General features: G+C 45.7%; 1 protein-coding gene across 1 annotated transcript in view; it reads right to left on the bottom strand.

Annotated features, from left to right (window-relative positions):
• Nucleotides 1-25,381, bottom strand: part of LOC138580963 (syntaxin-1B) — a 509,119-nt gene extending 483,738 nt beyond the window's left edge. The window contains exon 1 of the mRNA XM_069651921.1: nucleotides 24,961-25,381. Within this exon, the coding sequence (XP_069508022.1) occupies nucleotides 24,961-24,990 (30 nt within the window). The 5' untranslated portion in view covers nucleotides 24,991-25,381. The remainder of the gene's footprint in view (nucleotides 1-24,960) is intronic.
• Nucleotides 25,382-27,083: the final 1,702 nt, after the last annotated feature.

The raw sequence follows: 27,083 nt of genomic DNA, 5'->3' as shown, positions 1-27,083 counted from the left end.
GCTTATCTCCCTTTTTCCCTCTCCTGCCCAAGATGGATATCTGGTCATCTTGGACCCTGGGCTAATTCTGGATGGATTCTATTGAACTCTTTCTTCGGCAGTCAATCAATTGGCCCCTACAATAGTTAAGACTTGAGCCTTGTGGAAAGAAAAGAAAAATCCTTGGTTCTCTCGTGCACTCAGTCTTGAAAGAAATCTCCTCATGCCAACTGGTAAGGCCATGGAGAAAATAAATAAGACAGCAATGCTTTAATGGTTTATAAGAAGAGGTTCCATATGTATAAAAACTAATAAAACAGGCAAAAAGGAACTATTATTCGGAACAAATATATTCCAGTTCAAACAGAGACCATGAGCTGTTTAAAGTTCCTTCAGTACTCTGCTCCCCTAATATCTCCGCTAATCACATGATACCATCTCAGGTCATAGGCAACATCTTGGACAAATTCATCTCCGATACAAATGCAAAGATCCAGGCTGAACTTGCTGCTGATGAGTTATTGCCAGGAGATGACAAATCGGGTCCCACTAGCAAAGTTTACATCTTTTCGATCCATCTCTGAAATATCTCTGCTAGAGCTTGTGGCTACCCAACATGCGACTGGTCACTGGCTCCCCTTATGTTCCTTGCCCTGCCAGGATTATGAAAAACTCACGCTATGTTCTGCCACCGAACCTTTGTCATCCCATTAACTGCTCATTTGCCTCAGGTCTAGTCTCAGAAAGATTAAAGTTGGCTGGCCACTATTAAAAAAGCCGGCCATGGATCCCTCATTTTTGTCATATCGAGTAAATTGCTTGAATCCGTTGCTACTGCACAACGTCATCTTTTTGTGGAAGGACATCATATTTTGGATGACGCTCATGTGGGCTTTCGGCAAGGACGCAGCACTAAAATGGTAGTGGTAGTAGTCGCTATGGATGACATTGGAAGGGTGGCAGATAGGGGCAGTACCAGGGCTCTTGTTTTGCTTGATCTGACAGCTGCTTTCAATGCTATTGAACACATGATCTTGCTACTTCCTCTCAGGGATCGGTCTATCTGTGACAAGGCCTTAAAGCGGATTACAAAATTGCTTTCTAACAGAATACAAACAGTTGGCCTCATTATGAGGTTGCCGGTATCCTGGAGTAAATCCGCAAGGATACCGGCAAATGCTATTATCGTCTACGGCAGTATTATCGCTGGATTACGAGTGCCGGAGTGACAATGTAAATCCCCATTCATGGAGCCCTATAGGACTCCAGGGGGGGGGTTTCCTTTATTACCACACTGGCAATACCGGGGATTTTTGCCGGTAGGGTGCCTGCCTTACCTCCAGCTTTTAGCTGGAGGTAACTCGTGTGCCCCATCAACAAACCTGCAGTCAGCCCATCCAGTTAAGTGCCGATATACGTTAATACTGGAACTTTAACACCGGACCGGCTGACTTATAATGAGGCCCACGTCTCTGCCTCCTTTTGAATCGTCTAAGAGAGCATGAACAGGTGGGCTCCAACCGTAGCCCAATATTATTTCATTTGTACATGACACCGTTGTCTGATCTGATCCGGCTCTTTGGCACATCCTCTTATACCTATTCAGATGATGGTTTTGGTTAGCCTGCAGGTTGGTGCAGTGCTGTTGCATTGCACTGCAGACAGCAGCAATCATCCAGCCATGCAGAACGCTTCTGAAATGGAGCGCTGTGCATGACAGAATGAGTGACGGCTGGTGCATAACAGTGGAGCCGGGCCACACCTCCCATTATGCACCAGCCACCACTGAAATTGGCAGTCAGGGATGGGGGATGGGGAGTGAAGCTGGTGGATAGTGTCCAGGGGGGGGAGAGATCTGTTAAACAAAATGGTGCATTTTGCTGTGTGCAATAGCACGCTTCGTCGATAAAAGTATACATTTCACAGCAATTCATGTTGTGAACAAGCTGTACTCTCTGGCACAATTTTAGTGCAGAGTGGGGGAAGCCCAGAGTGGCTACATTGCGCTTGGGTCAAGTTTCAAGCTAGGCAAAACACAAGTCAAGACTTGCCTTCGTGGAAAAAAGGTAAGCAATTATTTTTTTTTAATCTTGCCACGTGTTGGCTCTGCCACCCTACCACATAATGACCACTGATGCAATGGCACCAACCCTGCCCACCTGGTCCCAGTGCAATTCCTCTTAAGCCCTTCCTTGTTAAAGCAATGCAAAGGTTGGCAGGCTCCTCAATGGATGTTTTCCCCTCAAAAGAAAAGAGAAAAGAAAAAGAAAAGAATGCTGCTTTTCTAACATTTCCCCCAACTTCTACAATCATTGCCGGTCTTCCTCTGCCCCACACCCTGACAGGCCCCCCTCTTCCCTGGCCTACCACTTCCTGTAGAAATCTTGGGTCAGCCTTGCTGGCCTTTGCCATGCACAGTCTTTTGTGAAAGTGCTGATCGCTCCACTCAACCCTACTCCACGCCCCCACCACCTCTCTTTGGAACTTTTGTCTTTTCTGAGCTTTTCCCCTTTGTGGAACTTCTCCCCCACCACAATCCCCTTCTCCTCATTCCCTTTCCCACTTGTACGTCCCCTTGTACAGCCTCTGCTGCTTCACAGCTAGGGTTTTGCTTTATAATCGTATGCATAGATGCATACAAGAGTGCCGTCGACATCATGCACCTAAATCCCATGCATGCATCGATGCATACAAGAGTGCCACCGACATCATGCACCAGACACCATCTGCCTCTTGAACACCACCAATAGATCATTTGAATACTAATTAAGCTGCATAATTAGTGATAAGAATTACAATGGGAGCATGATTAGGACTAGGGTGTGTAAAAGCCTCACAACTCTCTGGGTAGCTACCCGAATCTGAGCCTTCCTTCTCTCAAGACAAACAACATCACCTAATCAAATAGCCAATTTTAAACTGTCGAATTAACTTCGATGATTTCTAAAAGCTTGAGACAAAAAAACATGTCATTGTGTAACGCCACATTTTCTTGACAGCCTGCAAGAAAGCAATCTGAATGCCCTTCTCAAATACTAACTATAAGCAGGTGACTTTATCTCACAGTTGCATTTCATACCTTTCAACTCACCTTCATTTGGGGGTGCCACCTGCCATGCACTCAGTTCACACTGATGGAAAGCCCTATATCTATGCATAGATTTCAATGGGGCTCTCACCGGCCAAAAAAATCAGGTTGTACCCGCCTTGGAGTCTCAATAGGTTGAGAGGCATGCTCATTAGTTGTGGGGTTTGAAAGCATCGTTTCAAAACTCAGAACACCATGTTTAGGCTCACATGACCTTTCGACATTTATTGTTTCTACAAGCTTTTATATATTTGTCAGGTTGGTGTTTTTCTTATTTTATGTTCACTTTTCACATCATCTCCATAAACAAAGTATGTTAGCCTGTGGAAACCAACCATACACACATATCTATGCCAATTAGAGCTTGCAGGATATGTGGTCAAGAGCCTAAATTGCAGAATGGCCTCAAATCAGGGAATCCCCATTTACGTAAACTGTGTGTTCCTGAGCAAATCATATTATGAGCGAAAATTGAGAGTTCCTAAATGTAATTTAATGTATAGTCTCTGCTATACAAAAATCTATAGTCCATAGTGTTCTACAAATAATGATTGGGGTGACCACTCGTGTATTGCACACCAATTATGTATCTCTTGGCACACTCATGGTACTTTGTAATGATACATCCCTTGATGCTTTTAGTTTTTCAAAGGCTGTTACTCCTGTGATGCCATTTTCTGTGCAGTCACTTCTGATGATGTCAATGCATATGCGACTTAATTGGAATGCTTATCTTTTATTGCACATGGCCTTGCAAGCCTTAGAACTGGCCTTGCTTTTAGTTATATACTTAAAAAGGACAGTCTAAGTTAACCCTTCCAATAAATAGATCTTCTTTTTGCTGACCATTGAGCATGCAGCTTGTTGGTGATGTGATTAAAAGGTACAGTTCCATGAAAAAATAAAAATAAATCATGGACATAGGACTTAAGAAAACGTGTTTATTTACAGTAAACAGTTCTTTTGCTGGAAGAGCTTGCAGTTTGATAGAAAAACTGGGAGCTCTTTTGGCTTTTGGGCATTCAGCTGCTAAAAAAGCCCTCTCACCTCTTATTAGCCAAACTTTTCACAGCCACCCTGTCTATCCTCTATCCTCAGTGTATTACTGAGTGCTGGAAACAAAGACACAGTAAGGTTGACAGCCTAACCTCTACTGTTCATGCAGCACCCGCCCCTCTTTTCAGAGTGCTGAAGCCTCCCTGGGGACCCAACACCCTCACTTGCCCCCGTGATTTTCGAAGACAAACTGCAGTTAAGCGAGTTTGGAGAAAACAGGTGGCCATGGCATGATTGATGTTGTTAAGCGAGAAAGGTCCTGTGGCCGTAGGTCCTGCGGGATGCCTGAACCCGGCACTGGTTAGAATTGTTGTGCCTCGTCATAGTACCATGGTTTCTTCTCCTTCCTGGGCTTCCTGGTTCAGCATCTTCTTCAACATTTGTTTTCAGCAAATCAGAAATACGGGTATATGGTTACTTCACCCCAGGATCAAGATGGACAGCCAGCGGTGGTTACACCCTGAGAACTTTCTAGCGCCCCTGATCAGAACTAGATAGGCTCAAGAGTACTGTTGGGGGTGGAGGCGGCATACTAGGGTTAAGGGTGCTGAAGGCTTCATGGCAGAGCCTTGCTTTGTCTTCCAGCACCACAGAGGTCTAATGGGTGTGTTTGGGGCCACACAGGTCTACAAAAAGGTGAATTGGTCGAAAAAGAAAGGAAGAACTGGGCCATTCCTTCTAGTTGAAAGAACTGTTAGCGGACAGGGTGGCTATGCTGTCTTGAAATGCGGATTGAGGGGCATGAGATAGGAATAAGGGCATACAAAATGGCCACCAAGGCCAAAATGAAGAGGAAAGAGGGGCCAGGCTTTTAGTCCCAGTCCTCTATAGCTGAGTCATTTCTATCCTGGGTGGAATTGCCCTTCTATTAGTATCTGGCAATGGCCACCCAAGGAAGGGTCCCACCAGCCACCCCAGCATTTTCCCCAGTTGCTGCCATCTTTTTTAGGTGCAGAGACGCACCCACCAATCACGCCCCTGGGTCACATCCCTACCCACCCCACAGTCCCAAGTCACCCCCAACACCCTGCCCCCCTAGCCACTTACCTGTAGGCCCTGATCGAGATTCCACTCTAATTTCAAGGCATACCATCTGGCTTTGATGTCGCAGAATATATTTGATTTTCTCAAATCGGAACATGTGGATTGGGTATGTGCTGAGTCTAGCCATATAGGCCCTTTGTCGCCTAGGGCCATTTTGACCAGTAAGCCACTTCGAGCAAGGGTGGAAGGCCTACTGACTAGGAGCTTACGGAACTCTTGGGTGGACTTGTGTGAGTATTTGGGTTTCAACGCATTAAGAGATCTGAGTGCTTCAATTTGGCTGAACCCGAGCATTACGCATGAAGGGTACACTTTGTTCTGGCAGGATTGGTATCTAGCTGGGGTGCATTAGATTAGTGATCTGTTCAATGGTTTGAATTGGATGATGGCTAGGGAAATACGGTTGAAGTTTGAAATTCCTACTTTTTGTTTGACGGACTATCGGAAGATCAGGAGGGCAGGGGGGGAGGTGGATTTGGAAAAGAGAATCAACATAGACATGCTTGGTTGGGTGCCTGCAGTGAGTGGATGTGGCCTGGTTAGCTATGTTTATAGACTGGTTGTGTCGAACTATCGGTCTAAGAATGCTTTGAGATTGGATTGGAATCAGAGAATTGGTGAGGGTATTACAGAGGATGATTGAACACGTATTTGTGAGAATGTGAAATTGTGTTCTTTGAGTCTTGCTAATAGGTCTTGTCAGATAAAGATTTTGAATAGAACATATTGGGCACCTGAGAGAATGATGAAAAGAGGGATGAGTGACAGCTCTGAATGTTGGGCATGCTTACATGAGGTGGGCACCTTGGAGCATATGCTGTGGGAATGCTCGAGGGTGAGAGGCTTGTGATTTGAGTTTGACCAGATCTGTGAAAAGATTTTGGAGGAGAAGGTTCATATGGATTTTAAGACAATAGTGTTGGGTAGTGAGGATTTGTTGGATGACCTGACTACTTCTCAGAAGAAATTGATTTTTCGAGGGGCAATGGTGGCGAAGAAACTAATTTTGAGACATTGGAAAGCATCTACTATTGAGGAATGGATTTCAGAGAAGCACTCTTTAGCGGATATGGAGAAGGTGCTGTATTGGAGAGATAAGAAAAGTGCATTATTTAACAAGATTTGGGGTACATTTCTTTTACTATATTAGACCAGTTTATTGATTGTTTTGTGACTCCTGGGGATAAGGGGGGTTTTCTGGTGTATATAGTTCTGTTGGCTTCGTTATGATTATCACATGATGTTATATTATGTACATACTGTTTCTCTGTTATGAACTTTTTGAAAATAAATTTTATAAACCCAAAAAAAAAAAAAAAAAAGAGAGATTCCACTCTCATTCCCATCTTCCTTTGCCACCACAATGGAAATAGTGAATGATCTTGTTTTTTTGTTTTCATATGAGATTGTGCTCGCACAATATGTGCAGAACCCATCTCCAATGTCAGTCGTTTAAACCTATTTGCACCTGGATGGAGCCTGATGATGTGAATATCTATCACCCCTGCTTCGGGAGCCCGGGGGAGTACTGGGCTAGCAATGCCCTGATCCCTCCCCGAGGCTCTCACTTCACTCGTGCTCGACTAATGTTGGTAAGGAGAACCGATCTTCCCAGGCCCCCCAGTGCTTTCAGATGAAACAGAGGCCTGTGAAGGGGCAGAAGGGGCCAGGGGAGGTTACAGGTGGGAGGGGACATTGCTAGAGGCCATAGTGAGGGAAAGGGGGGTGCACGTTTTTGCCCTGGTATACATGGGGCCTCAAACGCCATCTTAGATAGGTGCAGCCATATTGGAATTGAGGCCTAGTTTTGCGCTGAAGCCAGGGCTGCAGGCCCTAGTCACACACATAGAAATAAAGTGCATGCAGCTGGTAATAGATTGTAGCTTGGACACCGGTGAGGAAGGCCAGTGCTGCAGAGATTCATAGAACCTTCATTGTCTCATGTTGCCAATATTTTGTATCCCAGAAGGAATGCACCCTGCAAGGCCACAAAGGAGTTGAGAGCTCACTGTGAAAAGTGATCCCATGAGAAGGCGGGCACGAGCCTCTGAACCTTTCTGTCCCAGCTTTAAGTAATAGCACCCAATAGCACCCAAAAGCCCCCATCTCAAGACCCCCAGCACTCCACGATACAGGTCAGTTCCAGACCACCAACCATAAAACTGCTAAACCTCCAATCGATCTGAAAACGGGTATCAGTCACCTTCACCATAGGTCACGTGATTTGTGCTGCGAGGTGCCAGGAGGGGTAAAACAACCTAGCTAAAACGAGGGTGTGGAACTTTGGTTGGGCGCCAACATGTCTGGAATCGAGCCGTAGTTTATCAGAAGCAATGGCCTCGAAGTATCCTCTTAGCCATGTCTGTAGTACCAGGTGCAAATCAGGTTAGAGATAGACCCTGTATTGTTTTCCTTCACATAACTGCCAATCAGTCGTAGCTTCATGTCCGATGATGCAAAAGGAGAAACTTATGTGGAAGAAGATGGACAGAAGGGGCTGGAACCAATGGCCTGGCAGCCCTTATGGAGCAGGTAGCTTATGTATAGGGTCTCGACCAACCAGCGACGCAGGTTTGCACAGTATGTAATTTACATCACTGATGACGCTATGTGCCTTCATGAATTGTTGTTCGTACTGATATTAACAGAAGTTCCGTGGCAGCAGAATCCTTTGCTGGTGCATTTCTATTTTTGGGAAAATAAAACTTTGTTTTCCTTGCAAGAGGTGTGCTGGGTCTTTTTCCCTACTGGGTTGTATTTTTTCAGGTGTGGGCGTTGAGGGGCTTCTCTACACTATGCTTGGGGTCACTGGCTGTTACCGGCCAAGTACACATCCAAATGCGGGCATGACAGGTAAATAATATAAGGGGAAGGACAATAAGAGATGAATAGCTTAGCAGGTCTTATGGAATGTTGCTTCTTCCCAACAGCGTTCCAGAAAATGTGAGAAACTAGGAGGTGATATGATATGGCATTTATAACGCGCCTATACAGAAGCGTGTGTGCTGTTACAATGCTCTTCTCCCTTTCTTCTTTTCATGTTTGTAGACTTAGGGAGCCTTTAGAACAGATGCCATTCTGCCTCTGTGGCCCAGGCTGCTTTAGTAAGCCTTCCACACCTTTACACTATCCCCCAGGCTTCTTGCAAGATTGTTGAAGGAGAGGCTCTCAGTGTTAGCAATGGTGTCATGTTAGCCTCGGTAGTAGCGGTTCTTTGACAGCTGCCATGAGGAAAAGATGTGGATATTTTGCTTGCTCCCCAGCCCTATAAGGAGCCTCAACACTCTCATCATGACGTCCTCATGTGTGTGGAAGCTGAGCGATCAGGTCATCAACACTTAGTTCTTTCACTTGGTTTAGCTAAGGTGGTACAGACCTTCTGCTGAGACTCCTCTAACAAAGAATATGACCATTACGTGTTTACAGGCCTGGTCTGGGGAGAAGAGGGTGCCTTGGGATTGTAGTTTTCATTCAGTTTTACAATGTTTACAGGTGGTATATGGCCTTTGTCTGTTCCTATGCTTGTCTTCAGCGGTCTGCCATGAGGGTCCTCGTTTAGCCTTGTGGGCCGGGGGGGGTCTAGATTCCTTTATGGACCTCTTAGACCAATTGCTATTTTCAGTCCAGATGTAAACACTTGGACTGCACCCTTCAGAACATGCTCTTTGAGGCCCCAGGAAGATGTGTTCTTTCTAGCTTTTCAACTCCAACAATTTTTACTTAGAGCTATAAAGGCATTTGAGGATTTTGAGGTATTTGGGTACAGTCTCCTTAGTTTGAAAGTTTTTACAGACAGAATGATTCTTTCTTTGACTGAGTCGTACTTTAAAAGCAATCTTTTTGTTGGGTTTTTTTTTTCCTCCTAAACAGATTACCCTTTCATCTTTCTTCTGGAATGCCTCCAATGAGAAGAAGGTTGAGCTCCACCTACTGGATGTTTCTAGAGCAGTCTTGATGCACCTTAAACGTTCTTCTTGTGGTTCTCTGTCTACTGTGGAATGGCGGGTGAGTGAATAAGTCCTCCTCTTCCGCATTGTGTAGCTGGATTCAGATTGGTTGCATTGGCCTATGATGCAGCAGGTCTACTGGGAGCAATCAGGGCATGTCCACTACGAGTCCAGCTGCTTCATGGACACAAACAGGGGCTTCTTACCTTTCACAGATGTGTAACAAATCTAGCTGGTCTGCATCTTTGACATGTGTCACCTACTACAATATAGATATGGACGAATTCGAGCCGATTTGTGTTATTACACTGTGTGTGTGTGCGTGGGCAGTGTATGTGGCTTGGAGGCTTTGTATGCGGATGACAGGCAGTTTGCTAGGGGTAGTGTGTGGGCTGGAAATGTGTGTGGGACAGTGTGTGCGTGTGTGTGTGGGCAGTGTGTTTATGTTGAGGGTTGTTTGTGTTTGGGAAATCAGTGTATGTTTGGGGAAGCATGTGGAGGGGCTTTGCATGCATATGGGAGTTGTCTGGGTCTTTGTGTGGTGGACACTTTGGATGAACAATGTCTGTATTTTGTGGGTTGCTGGAATAATGCAGTGTGTTTGTGTGTGTGCATCTGTGTGTATTGCCTTTGTGCTTTCATCGCTTTAGAAGAACGGGATGTCTAGTTTGGTGTTGGTGTTGATGCAGCAACTCTTTTGTGTGGGGTGTCTCTATGATGATTCAGCGGGGATCAAAACTTAAGCAGGCCCTTTCGTTATGTTCTCATGTAAGGACTGGGATGAGCGATGAGACGAGGCTGTAAAGCCGCAATTAATTACTGGCAAACTGCTTTGTTCTGATTCTTTCTCTTTCAACCCAGTCTTTCTCAAAATGGTTACAAGGAGAGGAGGCATTCTGGATTAGTGGCGTATGAAAGCCCTAGCTATTTTTTTTAATTATTAATATAAATTGGTGCAGGTCATTCTGTTTCTGAAAGGAAATTCTGCTAATCAAACCCCTTTTCATAAAGTTGCATGCCAAAGACATAGTGCATCCATGTACCTTTTCTGCACCAGTCTCCTGGTATTTACAGCCCCAGTGGCACAGGGCAGGTTAAAAGGTCACATGTGCATCCCTGACAGCTGCTGTGATGCAAGGTAATTGCAGCCAAAGGTAACAGTTTAATTTCTGCACCTGAACTAAAATGTAATAATTTTTGCCATTTCGTCTGGTGGCAGGGTATGCTCTAAGAATAAGCCATGCCTGGTTAAAAGATGGTGACTGAAAAGAGCAGACAATTATTAAAGCTACACCAATTTTGATATCATGCAAGTGTCAACCTTTTGAGCCCAGGTAAGTGATGACAAGGCTGTATATAGTCATGGCTAGTCTGGCTGTCCCCACTGCTCTCAGTGTGACAATAGCCAGGATGCTATCTTCCTTTGATTCCCCGGAACGAGTGGTAACATATCCCTCGGGCCGCAGGAGCTCTGATCAGAAGATCTTCAGGGAAACCTTTTTCAAAGGGGCACTCAAATAGCAAAGGCTAGGGTGCTGCACTACAGAGAGCCTTTGAATTCAGCAAGAATGGAAAAGGGGCCGAGTTAGAGTACCCAGAGTTATAAAGGTGTACCTGAGAAGGGGTTCCACCATCTTGCTTTTCTGTTGGGGCTCTCCCTCTTCCTATGCCCTCCATTTCCAATTTCCTGCAGGACAAGGCACTCTGGCTATAATGTAGTAAGACAACGGTCCCTTGTTCAAGCAACAGGGATTGTACCCTCTACAGAAGGCTTGCTTTTGTCCAAGCCCCAGTCACAATTTGCCATTATAAGGACGGGGTCTCCCACGCCTTCCTTAATTAACATTTGAAATTTCAAGAATACAAGAACAATTCACTGGACCTCAGTTGGGAGTGCAGTCCATTTCAAAGAGTGAGATGCAGATAGAAGGCATCCAAGGCAAGGGAGAGCTCTGCCCTCTAACGATCCCCGGGAAACAGTCGGGGTGACTGCTGTGGACCAATGGCATCCACTCTACCAGCTGCACCTGAACCAGGTTCCTCACTGGAGGTGAAGGAACTCCTGTAAGTGCCACTCAAACTCGTGAACTGGAAGAGCAGAGCAAGAAAGACATGCCTTGTCCTTGGAGCCCCTAGATTGGGACTCATAGCAACCAGAAAGCCTAAGAGCAGCTGGAATCCTTTTTGCACAGTGTAGAACCGCATTTGAATCGTGTTTGAGGCCTTTAGAACCGACACAGGACTTGCAGTGCTGCTTTTAGTAAAGTGACAGCTTTGAACTGCTCTCCTGCCACTTCGAAACCGCTAAATGTTTTTTTTGCCCGTATTGCTCATTGTCACCTTTAGTCAAACACCGGCCCAGCACTGCCAAAGCTGTCTACCTACCACACCTTTGAGCACCACATCGAACCAAAAGGACCTCACTTCGACCCGACACAAACAGCATCTCAAACCGCTGGAAGCCATCATGTCATGTGCTGACTTGACCCAATAGCAACATCGTCTTAAACCGACTCGACTGCGCATCTGAACCTGTTGGAACCTTCAAACTGCAACACCTAGAACGCTGACTTTAACTGCATGGAGCCTCATCTCCAAGTTGACTTGATGATGACTCACCGCTGAATGGATGCGACTCTTGGCATATCAAACCCGGTTTGATTGCAAGGAAAGCACAGAGAAGCCCAGTTTGATGCTGTCGAACCACTGAAGACCAAAAATAAGGTACTGTTAAGAAGCCCTGTCCCCCTGGTCAACATTTGGGACCATGGTGAGTTACAAGTCCCCTTTTTCTATCCTTTTGAAAGTCATATCCTTTGACCATCAGCATTGCTGCAATTGCTGGCCTGGTCTCCCCTACTCAAGTACCCAGGGTGCTATTCTATACCAGCTATGCATTTTCTGTGTTCTTTCCACTAAGGTGGGTTTTTCTTTTATCAATTGCATTTTGGATGGCTTACTTAAAATATATATTTGTTAATAGACCTTGTTAGTCTATTCTTTTATTTTGGAGTCTTTGTACTATTTCTGGTTGGGTTGCTACTGTAATCACCTCACTCCACTCCTAGGTGTGTAGCCTTCCCTCAGCCCACGTTACCTCAAAAGGCAAAGGAGGAATACCCATTGGGCTGTGCCTGTTTTACCTTTACGGTTTGGATAACTGCTGGTTTATTATTAGCTTGGGGCTGAGTAGGAGGTTTAGCCACTACTCATCCCTGTAGCCCTCCAGATAAATAGTGATTTCGACACAGGGGAGTTTTACGGCACTCTTCATTTTTGGGTCGGTTTGGAAGTTTATTTATGTAAATATTGGGTGCTTGCCTCTTGAAAGAGTCCCACATGTAAACTTCATGCTCGAATGAGGAAGGGAGAATCAGAATGATTATTACTGATGAGTAACTGTGAAATGTATATCATTAATACAGTATTAATGTTGAGGATTTGTTGGGTGAATTAATAGATATTATTCCACTTTTAGGGACCACCATTAGTAATTGGTAGGTTGGTACCCCAAAGTAGGCAGTCTTAGAAACATATGAAAAGACCCAAGTCTCCTTAAAAGGGACATGGTGTATGACATGGCAGAAGCAAGTGCATCAGAGCGCCTTCGGAAATGGGAACATGCCAACCATGTAGACTTCTACATTTCAGAGCACCAAAACAATTATTTTCTCATCATAGGTCTACAGTTTTGTTTAAACCTGCAACTTACCTTCCTATGTTGATTCGAACACATACATAGACACACACCAGCTGAGAGATGAAGATTAACACCTCAACCTCGATAACCACAAGGCAGAAACCTTCATCCTGATTGTCCAGAACCCAAAGAGGCGTCCCCTTTGAGGAACTTCCCTGGGCATGCCGCTGATGTTGCAAAAGAGCTGTCAGGGGCAGTGAAAACAGAACGTCCATAAACAACATGTGCCTAGAGATGAACAATTCTCTCCCAGCAGCTGCATGCAATCCTCAGGGTGACCACAATGCAATATGTGTAACCCCTCTCTGCTCCCAAAGTACACCAAAATGGGAGCAGTAGGTTTTACTGGTCAATGCATATCTCGGGTAATGTATGTATCACCAGCCACCATTCCAAGTGCAGTTTGCAGACCTCTCCCACATATGCCAACGGGAAGGCGAAAGGGGTATCGCAGCTAAGAGACATGTAGGCATGTGATTAATGCATGGAGCGAGATATAGGGTGACCAGATGTCTCGGTTTTCCCGGGACAGTCCGGGGAAATCACCCTCCGCACGTGGGTCCCGGAATCAGGCTAGCGACATAGAAGTAGGACTAAAGTTTTATTTGTATTTACTTTAGTCCTACTTCTATTTCTATGAACTGTCCCATTTTTTTTTTATCTGGTCACCCTAGCGAGATACCAACTGCCAGAAGCTAATTTCGGGTAAGTAAATTACCACGATATAATTTACTTTGAACGACCGGTGGAGTAAGGTACCTCCTTCACCTGTGGTATTCATGGGCGTTCTTAGAGGGGGGCATAGAAGGGAAATTGCCCCCCCTATTGGCTGCTTTGCCCCACCATTTGGTGACCTGTCCCCTCCCACCCTCCTCCCCTACCCCTCACTGCAAATAGCTCTTTACAGGAGCCTTAAAGGTGCTCCTTTCCAAAGCCGTCATTACTTCGTATTCAGGCCGTATTTGCTTAGCCCGTTTTCTTTCTTCTGGACTGAAAGGAACACCACGGGAATCAATGGGACATAAATATCACTGCGGTGGGGGCCATCACCGATAAAAGCAGGCGCTCTACATGCTGGGCACACTACACCATTGTTTTCCAAATGTGCATCTTACACTTGTCTAGAAAAAAACTAAAAAGACCTTTCAAAACTGAAACATGCTCTTAAACTTACATTCACTAGTTTTCTTTAAAATGTGTTTATATTTTGTCGGACTACCACACAAATACCCTGTGATTTGTGTGCCTTTTCCTTTGTATCTTATCACTGGATATATTTATAAATATGTTATATGCTTGTCAACCTGCTTAATCACAAATGCATGCTTCTATTGTGCTGACAGTAGTTATTAGGAAATTAAACTGTGGCCAGCCTTTGATTTTCACTATGGGGGAAGAAATCCCCACCCCCTCAACCTGAATATAAACAAACTAAACCTCAACCCATCCTCTGATCGAGCACATTTTATAACACTTGTTTATTTAAAAAAAAGAAATTGCAAATAGTCATAGGATTTACAGCCAGTTTTAAATACATAACAACTTAGCAACAGTCACTCATCCTGCTGAGCTACCCTGGTAGACTTTTACTGTAGGACATGCCTATGGATCCCTTAATGCGTTACAACAGCGCAGTTCATGTGCATGACTTCAAAGTCAACAGTATTTAATCTCAAGCTACAATGACCTTCTGCAATGATTCGTTGATGGTGTACCAGTGGTGGCTTCTCCATAATGGGCGAAGGGCGCCGACCCATGTGCACCCTCGCCCATTTTGGAAGAGCCAAGGAGTCAGCCCAGTGTAAACACTCCCTCAGTACTCCTCGGCTGGCCTAAACTGTTAAAGGAAAACGTGGTTTCTGTTTGACAGTTCTGTTCCCCAGCCTTGAATATCCAATGAGCCATGCAAAGCCAGGACATTTTGCTTCCCCAATATTGCATGGCCCATTGGGGAAGCTAGCTGAGGAACTGCATGTTTGTATGTGCGATGGGAAGCACTATTGTGCCTCCTCGCACATACAAACAGTGCAAGCCACTTCAACATCAGAGCATGCATACAAGCATGCATGTGAATGAGCCAGCAAGCGCTCTTTGCTTCCTGTTCATGCTACGCGGAAGCTGGAGCGCTAGGAGGGAACATCAGAAGATATGCTGATTTAAATATGTGTATGTATGTGCGTATACTTGTTTTGTGTTGGATTCGTGAGTGTATGATGATGTGTGTGCATGTGAATGAGCGACTGCATGCTGCATGTGAAGGTTGTGTGAATGTGTGTGCACTTGTGTTTGTATTGGGACGTGGAGTTTATTTTGGCAGGAGGCGGGTTGGGCATCAAGCAGAATCAGCTCCCTGTGCGAGGCACAGGGGAGGCCCAGGGGGGCAGGCATGGTATTTCTTTTACTGGCCATCTATGATAGATGCCTAGTAAAAAATACCATGCCTACTCTTTGTGCCCCCCCAGCACCTCACATGCACACATAATCACATTGTCTGTGTGTGTGAGGACTGGGGGACCCAGGGAGCAGGCATGATATTTTCTTTACTGGGCATCTATGGTAAAGCAATCATGGTAAGTGTTATTATGTTTCTAAACTGGCATTTGAATGCACCAAGTCTAGCCATTTCTTTCTGTGGCATGATATTTTGTACTGGGCATATTTGATAAAGTAAGCATGATAAGTGTTATTGTGTGGCTAGGCAGGCATTTTGGTGCAGCCAGTCTAGCCATTTCTTACTGTTGCATGACATTTTGTATTGGGTAGCTTTGATAAAGCAAGCATGATACGTTTTATTACATAGCTAGAATGGCATTTTAATGCAGCCAGTTTGGACACATGTTCATACGGTGGCAGGGCATTTTTAATGGTAAAACCAAATGGAGTATGTTCTTATGGGGAGATACGGCTATATTTTGGCAGAACAAGCGTGGACATGAATTCTTATAGTTTCATTTCTGGCATAATACGTAAAGCAAACATGAATATGTGCTTAAATGTGAATACTGCCATATATTGGTGCAGTCAACATGGAAATGTATGGCTGCAGCCAGCGTGAAAAATGTTTTTATACTGCCATATATTGTGATCAAAACCTGAAAATGTGTTGGTGAAATGCCCCTCTGCACTGTTGGTTACTTGCAGCTATTGGATTTTATTACTGTATGAAACCAAATGCAAAATATTTGGTATTTTAGGGAATCTTTGCACCATTTTAAGCCATTATTTTAAAAGATTATCTGGATGGGAAGCCCTTCAACACCTCTTAATTGGTTCAGGCTGCGTCACTGCGCTCCATCACAATGGCATATTTAGGGGAAATATTTACGCCCTCCAATTTAAAAAGTCACCAGCCGTCACTGAGGTGTGCAGCCAGAAACTGAAAACTGTGAACAATTCTGCTGGAGGCAAAGTGAGATGCCTGCAACCATTGCTAAAGAATCGAGGGAGCAGTTGCCTCCTTTCCCCTGTACTGAGCGCCTTTAGGTGATATTTCTTCTGTTAAACAGATTGTCCTTGACTATCATTTGAAACTGGGTTATGAGGGATATCTCTTATGTTAGACTGACTATTGTTGACTGGCTATTATTTAAAGTTGATCTGAAAGTGATATCTCTTCTCCTAAATACCACCTCAAATTACACATTATTTGTAGCCGCTCCGGGAGTGATGTCTGCTTGAGTTAAAATAATGCATTCTCTTGCTGACTGCAAGGGCATTTTGCCAACTGTTGAACATGAGTTAACTTTTTAGAAAGTATATTAACTTGATGCAAACATATTATTGCATTAAACCTACTCTGAACACGTTTTTTTTCCAACCAGATTGCCAACAAACGAATTTGGCCTTTTGAGCCTCATTTGGTGTGCCACCCGCCCGCCCCACACATGTTGTATTTTTGCCCCCCGGTTTGCGCCCCTTAATACTGATTTCTAGTGATGCCACTGTGGCATTTCTGAAAGTATGCCCAATTCAGAGTTCATCAGTGGCAGAGGTTGTATATCAGGAAAACCTCCTCCATCAGTAGTAACCTTAAAATGCATTTTTTCAATATTTTTATTAGCCAATCCGACCTTCAATGTAACGGTGGAAATGGATTATGCCAACTTCTACTATACATTACTTTAATGCACAAAGGGGTTCATTCTGACAATTGTATGCATTATATGGGTATGGTGGGGAGAGGGGGCATCCGTTGGCAAAACATTGTTTTACTGTATTTAAGGGAAACACCTGTGCTTCCATTCTGCATATTAAATAATAAAAGTAAAAACAAAATGTTAGAGCCACTTTGGAATTTGTACCTCTACCTATGGGTTGGGGGCAACAATAGGTAGACTTCCTGAGCAAATTCTGCTGGAGTATCGCCGGCTGTATGCCTATAGAATACCACCAGTAGTATTTAGCCCAACCCTAAATTAGGTAGATGTTCAAATCGTCAGTATTTGGCAAATTTCACTGATTTTAACCTTCTTACGTGACTACGTTTTGCACCAATTTACTCTTGTACATCCTTTTTGTAGCGCTGATTGTGAAGGAGTCGCCTTTTTCCCAGAGATATTCCAGGCTTAGCATAGAGTTACTCTGGTTTCAGTCAGCTTCTCAACAAAGCATAAAAGACTTTTGGTTGTTCCGTTGTATTCTAACTAGGCCACCACCATCCCATCTCTCTCACACATACTGTGCGAAAGACACTAATCACCTGCCCATGATTAAGGACACCACAGTAAAGTGAAATACATACGCAAGCATGTGCGTGTAACATAGCCTCACTGTTAGAGTGTGAGTGGTATCACGATACGAGAGTGTAAAGTAAGGAAGCTGTTTGTCTGGACAATACATGGCAATTTTCTTTCTCGCAAACGTGACTGTTCAAATAACTTTACATCGGGTCTTTGAGAGAAGTCACTGAGCAGTCATATATTAATTTGCCCGTGCTCTACTGTGCTGTCTCTGGTCATGCGCAGGTGATTAGTGTCTCATTCTGCGCATCTGTGCAGTGGAAGACGCTTGTGGGCATGAGGAGTGTTATGTAATCAGTGCTTAACTTGTAAACACAATCATCATTTACATTTTTCTCTCATTCTATATGTGTTTATTATGTGACTGGCAATTAAAATAATAAAGTTGCCAAAACACCACATCATAATCAAACTGAGTCTGAGACAATAAGTCCCGTTGCTCAGAAATGAGTGCCAGGGCTGAGCATTGGTTATGTTATGTTATGTTACTGGAATTTATACTGCGCACCACTGCCATTTGTATGGTGTCAAGGCACTCTGGCCTATCTAGAGAGTAGTGCACAGTAACATAACTGGTTCGGAAGGTGGACAACTGAACACTGGGGATAGACTATTGTTTGTTTAATTTCACCCTCATAGAACTAGCTTGGCAAATGAGGGCAGTAAACATACACAAGGCTATAGCAGACCCCCACATGCATGTCAGCTACAGACCCGGGCAACACCGGGTGGTACAGAGACTCAGGGTACACTGTTTTTGTGACCTGGGAAACGGCGTTGGAAAACGTTTTGTAACTTGAGAAAAAAAAATAATTGGCTGCTATGGATTGGGGAGATGGGGCAACATGTAGTCCCTTCTCCCTTTCCATGGCGGCCATGAAAAAGATAGACAAGAAAAGTAAACAATGAAAAGGGCTGCCATGGATAGGAGCAAATGGACTACAGGTAGTCCCTCCTCCCTTTCTATGGACGCCAGTCAGAGAAAACAAAGGAACTTTGCCGGACAGGGCACACATCGGGAGCAGGTAAGTCATTGCGGGATGGGTAACAACTCGGCAAGGGCCAATGAGCTCGCTTGTTACAAGCTCATTGTCCCTCGCCGGGTGCATTTAATTCTTAAAGAACAAAGAACTTCATAATGGCAGTTGTCGTTCTAACTCTCAGAGACAGTGGTGCAAGGGAGCTAATTATAACCAAAACAAAGAAACTCTGAGAACTACTGACAACATAGGATATCATTTATAGCAATCCAGGCTCATCCTGCTAGCACTGGCTAAAGTGCTTGACAAGCCCACTCTTGACTCTGTACCTCGTGGTCTCTCCAACCCTCACTGCCTCCCCAATAAACCCAGATATCTCTCTGCATGGCCTGTTTTCTCATCACCTCATGAATCCAGGCTCATTCTTTCCCATTTCCTAGACCATAGCTGCTCCCCTACCTCTCCTCACTCTGCTGGGCTGCCGCTAATAGTCACCTGTGTTTGCAGTGGCCAGTCATCAACCCATCCTTCAACTACATTTGTTTTCTCATATCGAGATCGACATTGCCACCTGCTAACTTATCTCCCGCTGCCTGCCCTGCCATAAACAGTTTTAGCACCCCTATTGGGACTCCACTGACCCTTAGCTAACATCCCTCCTTTCTCACAACCTCAAGGTGAGGATACTCTTGCCTAACCGCTGTTCCCAATTCGCCAGCCCCCACTCTCCCCAAACAGCATTAGTGCTGGTCTCCAACTTTCCTCCCTTAAGGTTTTCTGCCTATATTGCCATCTGTACACACATTATGAGAGTTCGACCAGCCCCAGTTGTCCGAAATGCCATGACGGCCTTGCAAAAACTGTGATGAAATGTACTAAGCTCTCTAACATCTATATTTTTGCTATCGTTATCTGGGTTTCGATGTTTTGTCTAAATTGGTTCACCTGATACAACTGACTCTCAAGTGGCCCTAGGAAATAAACCAGCCCAGGAAAATCAGTATCCCCAACTAGCCCAACAAGAGTCATGCCCCTTGGCCTAATGGCTCGCACATTCTAACTTTATTTGCTAGACAGTCCCCCTTCCTCCACAAATTATTCAGGTGACCCATCGCACAAGGATCCAGATAAATCCCCTTAAGTGAGTGCGACCCACACCATGATTCTGACACCACATCCCACTTTCGTCAACTGCTAAATGGCGGGGATTCCTTCCTCCCTTTTCTCCAAATCAGGTAGAAAAAATAAAAAATATGAATTGTCAACTAATCGAAACACACTTTTTACTGACAGCTGTGGGTACTCCAATGGTCAAGGATGGGCCAGAAACATTCTCATAGCCTCTGAGGATATCAAGAAATGGATAATAATCTTAAAATCCAATTTTACCATGGTCAAGGCCGTCAGTATATGCAAAACAGGGGGGTTCTGGGAGTCTCTCTACTGGCCTCAGTCGCAGGAGAGTCTCAACCAGATTTTTTAGCTCACTATCCCTTTTACAGAACAGAAATATCAACAACATATTAGTCGTTGTCCTGCTCAAGGGCAGTCCAGCACCGAAATGATCTGAACAAGAGTACCAACAGCAACCCCAGACACGTGTTTCGGCCTGGCTTGGCCTCATCAGTGAGGTGGAGCTGTGCCTCTCAAAGAACATTGAGCAAGGGGTCCAGATTTGGATTACCCTAGTAACTTAGGGTGAGACACAAAGTTACTTTTTAATATGCAAAGCATGGGGGCTCTTGGAGTCTCTCTACCGGTCTCAGTCATGGGGCAGGCTCAACCAGATTATTTAGACCACTATCCCTTTCACAGAAGAGAAATATCCACAACATATCAGTCTTTGTCCTGCCCTAGGGCAGTCCAGCACCAAAATGTTAGGCAATTCTCCTCTGAACAAGAGTACCAACAGCAACCTCAGACACGTGTTTCAGTGTGGCTGGGCGAGCTGTGCCTCTGTAAGAACAGTGAGCAAGGGATCCATGTCTGGATTACCCTAGTAACTTAGGGTGAGACCCAAAGTTACTCTTTAATATGCAAAACAGGGGGGTTCTGGGAGTCTCTCTACCGGCCTCAGTGATGAAAATGGGGGACGCCAAACCTGCCTCTTTCCCTCTAGAAAGGGGTGTACCCCAAGATCCAACCTCTGCACATCTGTTCAATACTTACATGCATCAAACCTTTAGCATCCTTGATTGGGTCATTTTCACCCAATTGCTGATTATGCCCAAATAACCTTTCAATCACCCCAAAAACACAGTCAACAACAACACCAGAAATCACACTGGGTCTCCAGGCGATCCAGGATTGAGTGATTAATAACGATCTCAGCCTTAACACTAACAAAAGAGAGATAAATATCTTTGTGATTCCTGCGGAGAGCAACTTACCCTTTTCCTGGGCTGATTCGCTGGGGTTTCCCCCCCAATCCAACGGAAAGCACAAAAAAATCTATCCATCATTTTCAACACTGCCCTATCTTTCATCCAGTAGATATTATTATTATAATTATTTATTATTGTTCAATGTGTATAAAGCGCCACATGCCTACGATCCTCAGATCACACAAAATCTAATTTCCAAATCCACATGCAGAGAAAAACAAATTGCTATCTAGGGATGGCACAAATAATAGACTTCACGCGATCTCTGTGGCTGTCCAATCTGGAGTGTTGTATTACTCTCTACCTAGGCCTGAGCAAGTCAATAATATGCCAAACGCAACTAATCCAAACGGAGCGCATAGATTGGTCCTGAGCCTGAAACTGCGGGCCTCAGTTTTGCTTTCAACTGGTTACTTGTATAAGCAAAGATATATTTCAAAAACAGTTGCATAGTGCACTGCAACACTTTTGCTGTAGGTCCCAAATACCTTTCACCTTTCCTGGAGAAATTCCCACCAGGAAAAATCATAAGATTAGCTGCAGAAAACAAATGTGCCGTGCTAAGTACCAAAGAAATGCATGGGAGGCCGCACCTTGGCGTCGGCAGCAGCCAACCTCTGTAACACCATTTTCAAAGAGTTCTGAACTAATTACCACCGCAATACCGTCAAGGAAAATATTTAAACATGGCTTATCGCTACTGTCCTCAGCCACTACCGCTACCCCTCCATCCCTGAAGCCATTCATACTTCCTCCAAGCAGAGGCCCACTTGGTCAAGCTCCTGCCATCCCCAAAGCACTTGGTGTACCTGTAACTTCGGTGACCTGGAACTCCCCCTCCACCTGCCAGCCAACTCCCCCACCATCTGTGAACAGGCCCCGTTCCTCCTTTCTCTCTCCTAATTAAGAATCCTATGCTTTGCACTGTTGATGTTTGTCAACTGTTTCGCAATGTTCTTCATCTAGCATGTTCTTTATAGCTAGATATTTGTCAGCTGTTTTGCAATGTTCTTCATCTAGCATGTTCTTTATAGCTAGATATTTGTCAGGCTGTTTTGCAATGTTCTTCATCTAGCATGGTCTTTATAGCTAGATATTTGTCAACTGTTTTGCAATGTTCTTCATCTAGCATGTTCTTTATAGCTAGATTTTGTTAACTGTTTTGCAATGTTCTTCATCTAACATGTTCTATTTAGCTAGATATTTGTCAACTGTTTTGCAATGTTCTTCATCTAGCATGTTCTTTATAACTAGAATGTACAACTGCTGTTCCACGACTTTATGCTGGGCATAGCCCATACCACAGTTCTGCATGACTGCGCGGTTTCCCCTCCTTTCTGCCAACCAATATTCCCACTACGCTTTAAGGCCACTTGGATGCCAAGAGGGCCGTATACCAAATAATTGAATCAACAACAACAAACTTAGCAAGAGGGAGAGAGAGCGAGAGACAGAAAAGAGAACCTGACTACTCCGCACATTGGGACTAAAGGTGAAGACTGAAGCCACGTGACTATTTCGTCACTTGCGTTTTTCAAGGAGTGTTTGTCATAATGGTTCTGCATAAATGTTGCATTGGGCATATAAGGCCAATGGTGTAAATATCGAGGAGGGTGGTGGCAATATCTGGCGTTTTCTAATCAGAAGGTCATTGTTGCCCGCAGGCCATCCGTCGAGCCCCTGTTGAACGTGCAAGCCGCCTAACGAGAGCAGGCGTGAGCCATTCAGACACTGCGCACCTTGTATCGCATTGCCAACCCCCAAAAGAATATCCCTGAAAATGTCTAAGTGGGGGAATCTAGAGTGTGTCCAAAGGCCTCACAGGGGATCAGAAAAGCCCCACCAGGATGGTAGGCTCCAATGCTCCACCCACTTGCTTCACCTAAACACCCACCTCCTTTTGGAGCCCACCCGCTGCCTTTTGATTTTGAAGGCGCTGAACTCTATGGGTGTTCACCAGTGTTGAACACTGGCCGCCCTCACAGAATTGAGTGACATCTATATTCAAGCACACGGGAAAAGAAGAGGACACACATGTAGGACCGGGCTTCATGCAACCCTGCCCATCCCTCTGCCACCGCCTCGTGCACAATGTGCCATTTTCTAATGCTTCTCAAAGGATTGAGATTAACGTGCTCCAGCAAACACCTGAGCAGCCTGAAACCCCGCCACACAAGGATGACACACACACACCTGTGGGGGCTTTATTCAATCAGAGCTCTCGACCATTAGGGCCCTCTCTCTTGGCATTCTCACAGACATCCAAAAGGATATCACTTCATTGATAAGGCACTCAGGGGCGTGCATCGTCTAGGGGGCGGAGGTGAAGGGTCTGCGAATGCACCACGTCTGCAGCCAATGCCTTGCCCAGAGGAGCAGGGGGCGGGGGGTCCCACTGAGACTGGACATGGAGCGTGCTACTGATTCTGAGCAGGAAGTGCCCCTCCAAGCACTCAGAAGCACTCATTACACCAAGACATATAGCAGCTAATTCACGCAAACATGCAAGAAAAGTGCGTGCGCGGGGAGCGGGCAAGAGGGGTGTAAACCAGCGTGTGTAGCGCTACTAGCTAGGGTGACTGTGACTCGGGTAAGAGAGAGAGGGGGGAGGGGAGGGTAGAAATATGAACGTGTAGAAAGCAACATGAGGTGTTGCTGCGCAGGACGTGACAGGGGAGATTAAGCTGAGGGTTAAGGGGCTGGAAGTGACAGAGTTGGAAGTGACAGGGGATATGTGACGTGGATAGTAACATTTCGAGTGTGGCGGGGGTTGTTAACATGTTGAAAGCGACAATGAGTTATTATTACATGTGAAAAGTGCCGATGAAATATATTTTCATTTTGAAGGAGACCTGAATTTTCATTTTTGAAAAGGCATGAGATAGATATATGCTGAAAGTGACAGTCGAACCATTTGCATGCTCTTACTGACAGCTGATATTTATACAGTATGATGGCATACGATAATTACGTAATGAAAGTTAGAAGAGGATACAACTGTGAGGTAAGAGTCCATTATTTAAAGTAGAAGGTGCGTGTGCATGTTAAACACTACAGGTGGAAGCAAGTGCGCCTCGCCACATTGACACAAAAGATGGCCACGAGGTGAAATTCAGTAAGAAAAGACACTGCGCCCGGACCCTCCCTTGCTTCTGCAAACCACCCCCTCCCCTCACCCTCAGCTCATGTGGAAGGCTCCCACCCAGCACACACACACCCACCCTCTGCGTGAACAGTCTCTAGTCATGCTTCAGTAATGTGGCCCCTCGCTGCGGCGCTAGCGTGGCCCTTCGCCCCCCACCCGCCCCCACCCCGACTCCCCACCCCGCCACTCTAATCTTTAATATTTAATACAGAAAGATCCGCAGCAACACACGAAGGGGGAGGGGGGTCGTGCTGGAAGGTATAGGGGCGGCGCGGTGGTCACTCAGTGGCAGCCGTGCCCCTGGATAGCCAGGACTCGGTCCAATGTGTGACTGGAGAGGAAAGAAGTCTGGAGAGAGTCCCTCCGACCCCCCACAAAAAAAACAACTCAGAACACCCCCACTTCTAATAGCAGCACTGCAAGAGCACATCAATCCGTAGGCACCTGTCACGCGAGCGACACACCTGCCCACAACGCCCCATCTGGAGAAGCAGCACAGCTGCATGAGCCACCTGCACCGCCCCACACAATGCTACAGTGTGTGTGTGTGTGCACACTATAACCCCCCCGCCACCACCACCCGTGGACCGCAGAGCCCAATTCCACGCGAGTACAGTGCATAGCTGAGGACGCGCGCGCTCGGCGACGGTTGGCTCATTTGCATATTAACGGCATTCAAACGGCCGGATGGCAAAAGGTAGACACAGCAGCCGAGGCAGCTCGCCGTCCCCTACCCCTGACCTCAAGGCTGCTTGTGCTGCACAAATTCCTCCCTCCTCCCAGAGACCCATTCATCCTCACAAGACTCAGCATCCCTCCTCCCCTCCCCTCACCCCCCACCCTCCCCTCCTCCCTCCCTGGAGTAGCTGGGGGGTATAGAAAAGAAAATCTGCCTTACGCTCCTCAGTTCCTGAGTGCGGTCCTTCATGGTTGCCGGTCCTCCTGGGCCGGGGATGGGAGGGGGGCGGGTGGGGGCTCTGGGGGCTCGGTCCGGTCCGGTCTCCTTGCCCCCCTCGCGGTTCTCTCCCCTCTCTGTGAGAAAATGCCCTTCCTTCCCCGGATTGGACACGGACTGTCCCCTCCGAAGGGCCTTTTTGTGCTTTTTCCCCTCCTCCTTGTCTGTGTGTATGTGTGTGTATTTTAATTGAATAGGTCTTTGCCCCCACCCTTTTCAGGTGGGGTGGCAGGAGGGCGTGGGAGGCGGGGGGTCTGCCTTTACAGGGTGTAGACAGAGAGGGGGGAGGGGAGGGATATCCAGGGGGCTGTAAAGCTCCACAGGGCGATGCTCCAAGGATGGAGACTGGTGCTGATGCAGCAGAGAAAGGGATGCAGGAGTAGGAGAGGGAGGCGGGGCGCGAGGGGGGATGGAGAGGGCGAGGAGAGGCAGCATGGTGGGCGGGGGCGGAGAGGAAACCGAGCGAGGGATGCCGGTAGATGTAGTGCCGTGCACTGAGGATGCACTGTTAGAGGTTTGCGAGTTATCAAAACAATTGCATGGACCAAGCGAGCACCGAAAACGGCGGTGTCTCGTGTAACTTGAGTACAGTCTTATACGATGGGCTAGTTTGGTTTATATCCGTTTTTCAACCATTCGTTTAATGTATTGTTCAACCCAAGTCACACAGTGACGTTATTTACTGTCTTATTATGTCACCTTATATCACACATCGGTGCTATGTTATTCGTCGGTATTAAGTTGGAAAGGGATTCTGTGCACGTGTAATGATGTATTATTTATATAGGGCCTTTATCCAAAACGTTTTACAGAGCACATATATACATACAAGATCACCCAATTGAAATTGGTATTCATTTATGGACCTCAGAAGGATGAAAGGCTGAGTTGGCCTTGCCTGGATTCGAACCTGCGACCTGCAGATCAAGCTCAGATCGCAGCAGCGAGCACCCAACCTGCTGATCTATTTTACCAACATGTATGATATAAAAGCCTGCACAAATAACATACAAATAGGTTCTGTTAGTTGCTGTTTTGCAGTGAAATGTTGTCATAGGGTTTGCTGTTATGGTATGCTTTGCTATGGTAGTTTTGTATTATTTTATTTTGTTATTCATTTATATAGCGCCTTATGCCCGCGGGCAAAAGGGCGCATATGCAAACAGTGCATACAAAGGCGAACAAAACAACACCAGCAAAATACGATAAACATAGATGGACCCGATAATAAGAAACATAGCAGCCTGACTGGGTTTAGAACTACTATAAAAATCTCCAGTCGATAAGGCACCATTATAAAATTATAATAATCCCATCTTGTATGCTATGCTATGGCTAGGGGTACGCGGAATTGGAAAAATCCTCTCGGTTACAGTTTCATCATAAATCACAACAAATGCACCTCTGCCAAATTTTGCTTCGTACCACTTTGCAGCGATGGGTAGTGCAGTGATTCGGTGAATGGTGGTATGAAACTATGCTTTACCCAACTGCATGGGTTGGGAGAAGAACTTTCCTCTTCCTTGTGCCTTCTGTCTTCACCTCTAGGCGGAGCACTCTGGAATAGACCGCATCTACAAAAGAGCTCCAGGTGAATCCTTCTTGTCCTGAAGTCCAAATATGAATCAACTAAAGGGAGGGTCTCCCCCTAATATAGGCAGAATTCGACAGCGGTTAGTCCAAAGCAAACCCATGGCCAGGGGTCCAATCATGTCAACTGTAATAAATGACCTTTGCCTGAGGATGTTATACACAGCGTGCCTTGTCTGCAGGAAGTGGGGATGAGAATAAGAAATTTGGGGAGCCCCAGCTAATCCATGATGGTGAGAGACCTCTGTGGTCTGGGTCTCTCCTCTGGGATACTCTAACACTCCTCCTATCCCCTGTCAGCCTATCTCAGAAAGACTCCAGTAATCAGCACCCTGGTGGAAGAAGTTCATTGTCGACAGGACTATCTCAGAAGGGCTGGCTACTAGGGGACCTCAAGGGGAGGTTCCTGTTCCCTGGAGGAAGGTTTGACACTCCTCTGGGGAATCTAAGAAGAAACTTCTTGGACTGAGTCCCAC

This window comes from Ambystoma mexicanum, chromosome 3p (genome assembly GCF_040938575.1).
Source record: "Ambystoma mexicanum isolate Mex_15411 chromosome 3p, UKY_AmexF1_1, whole genome shotgun sequence".
Classification (NCBI taxonomy): domain Eukaryota; kingdom Metazoa; phylum Chordata; class Amphibia; order Caudata; family Ambystomatidae; genus Ambystoma; species Ambystoma mexicanum.
The sequence above is the reverse complement of the archived record's forward strand: the minus strand, read 5'-3'. Positions and strand labels throughout refer to the sequence as shown.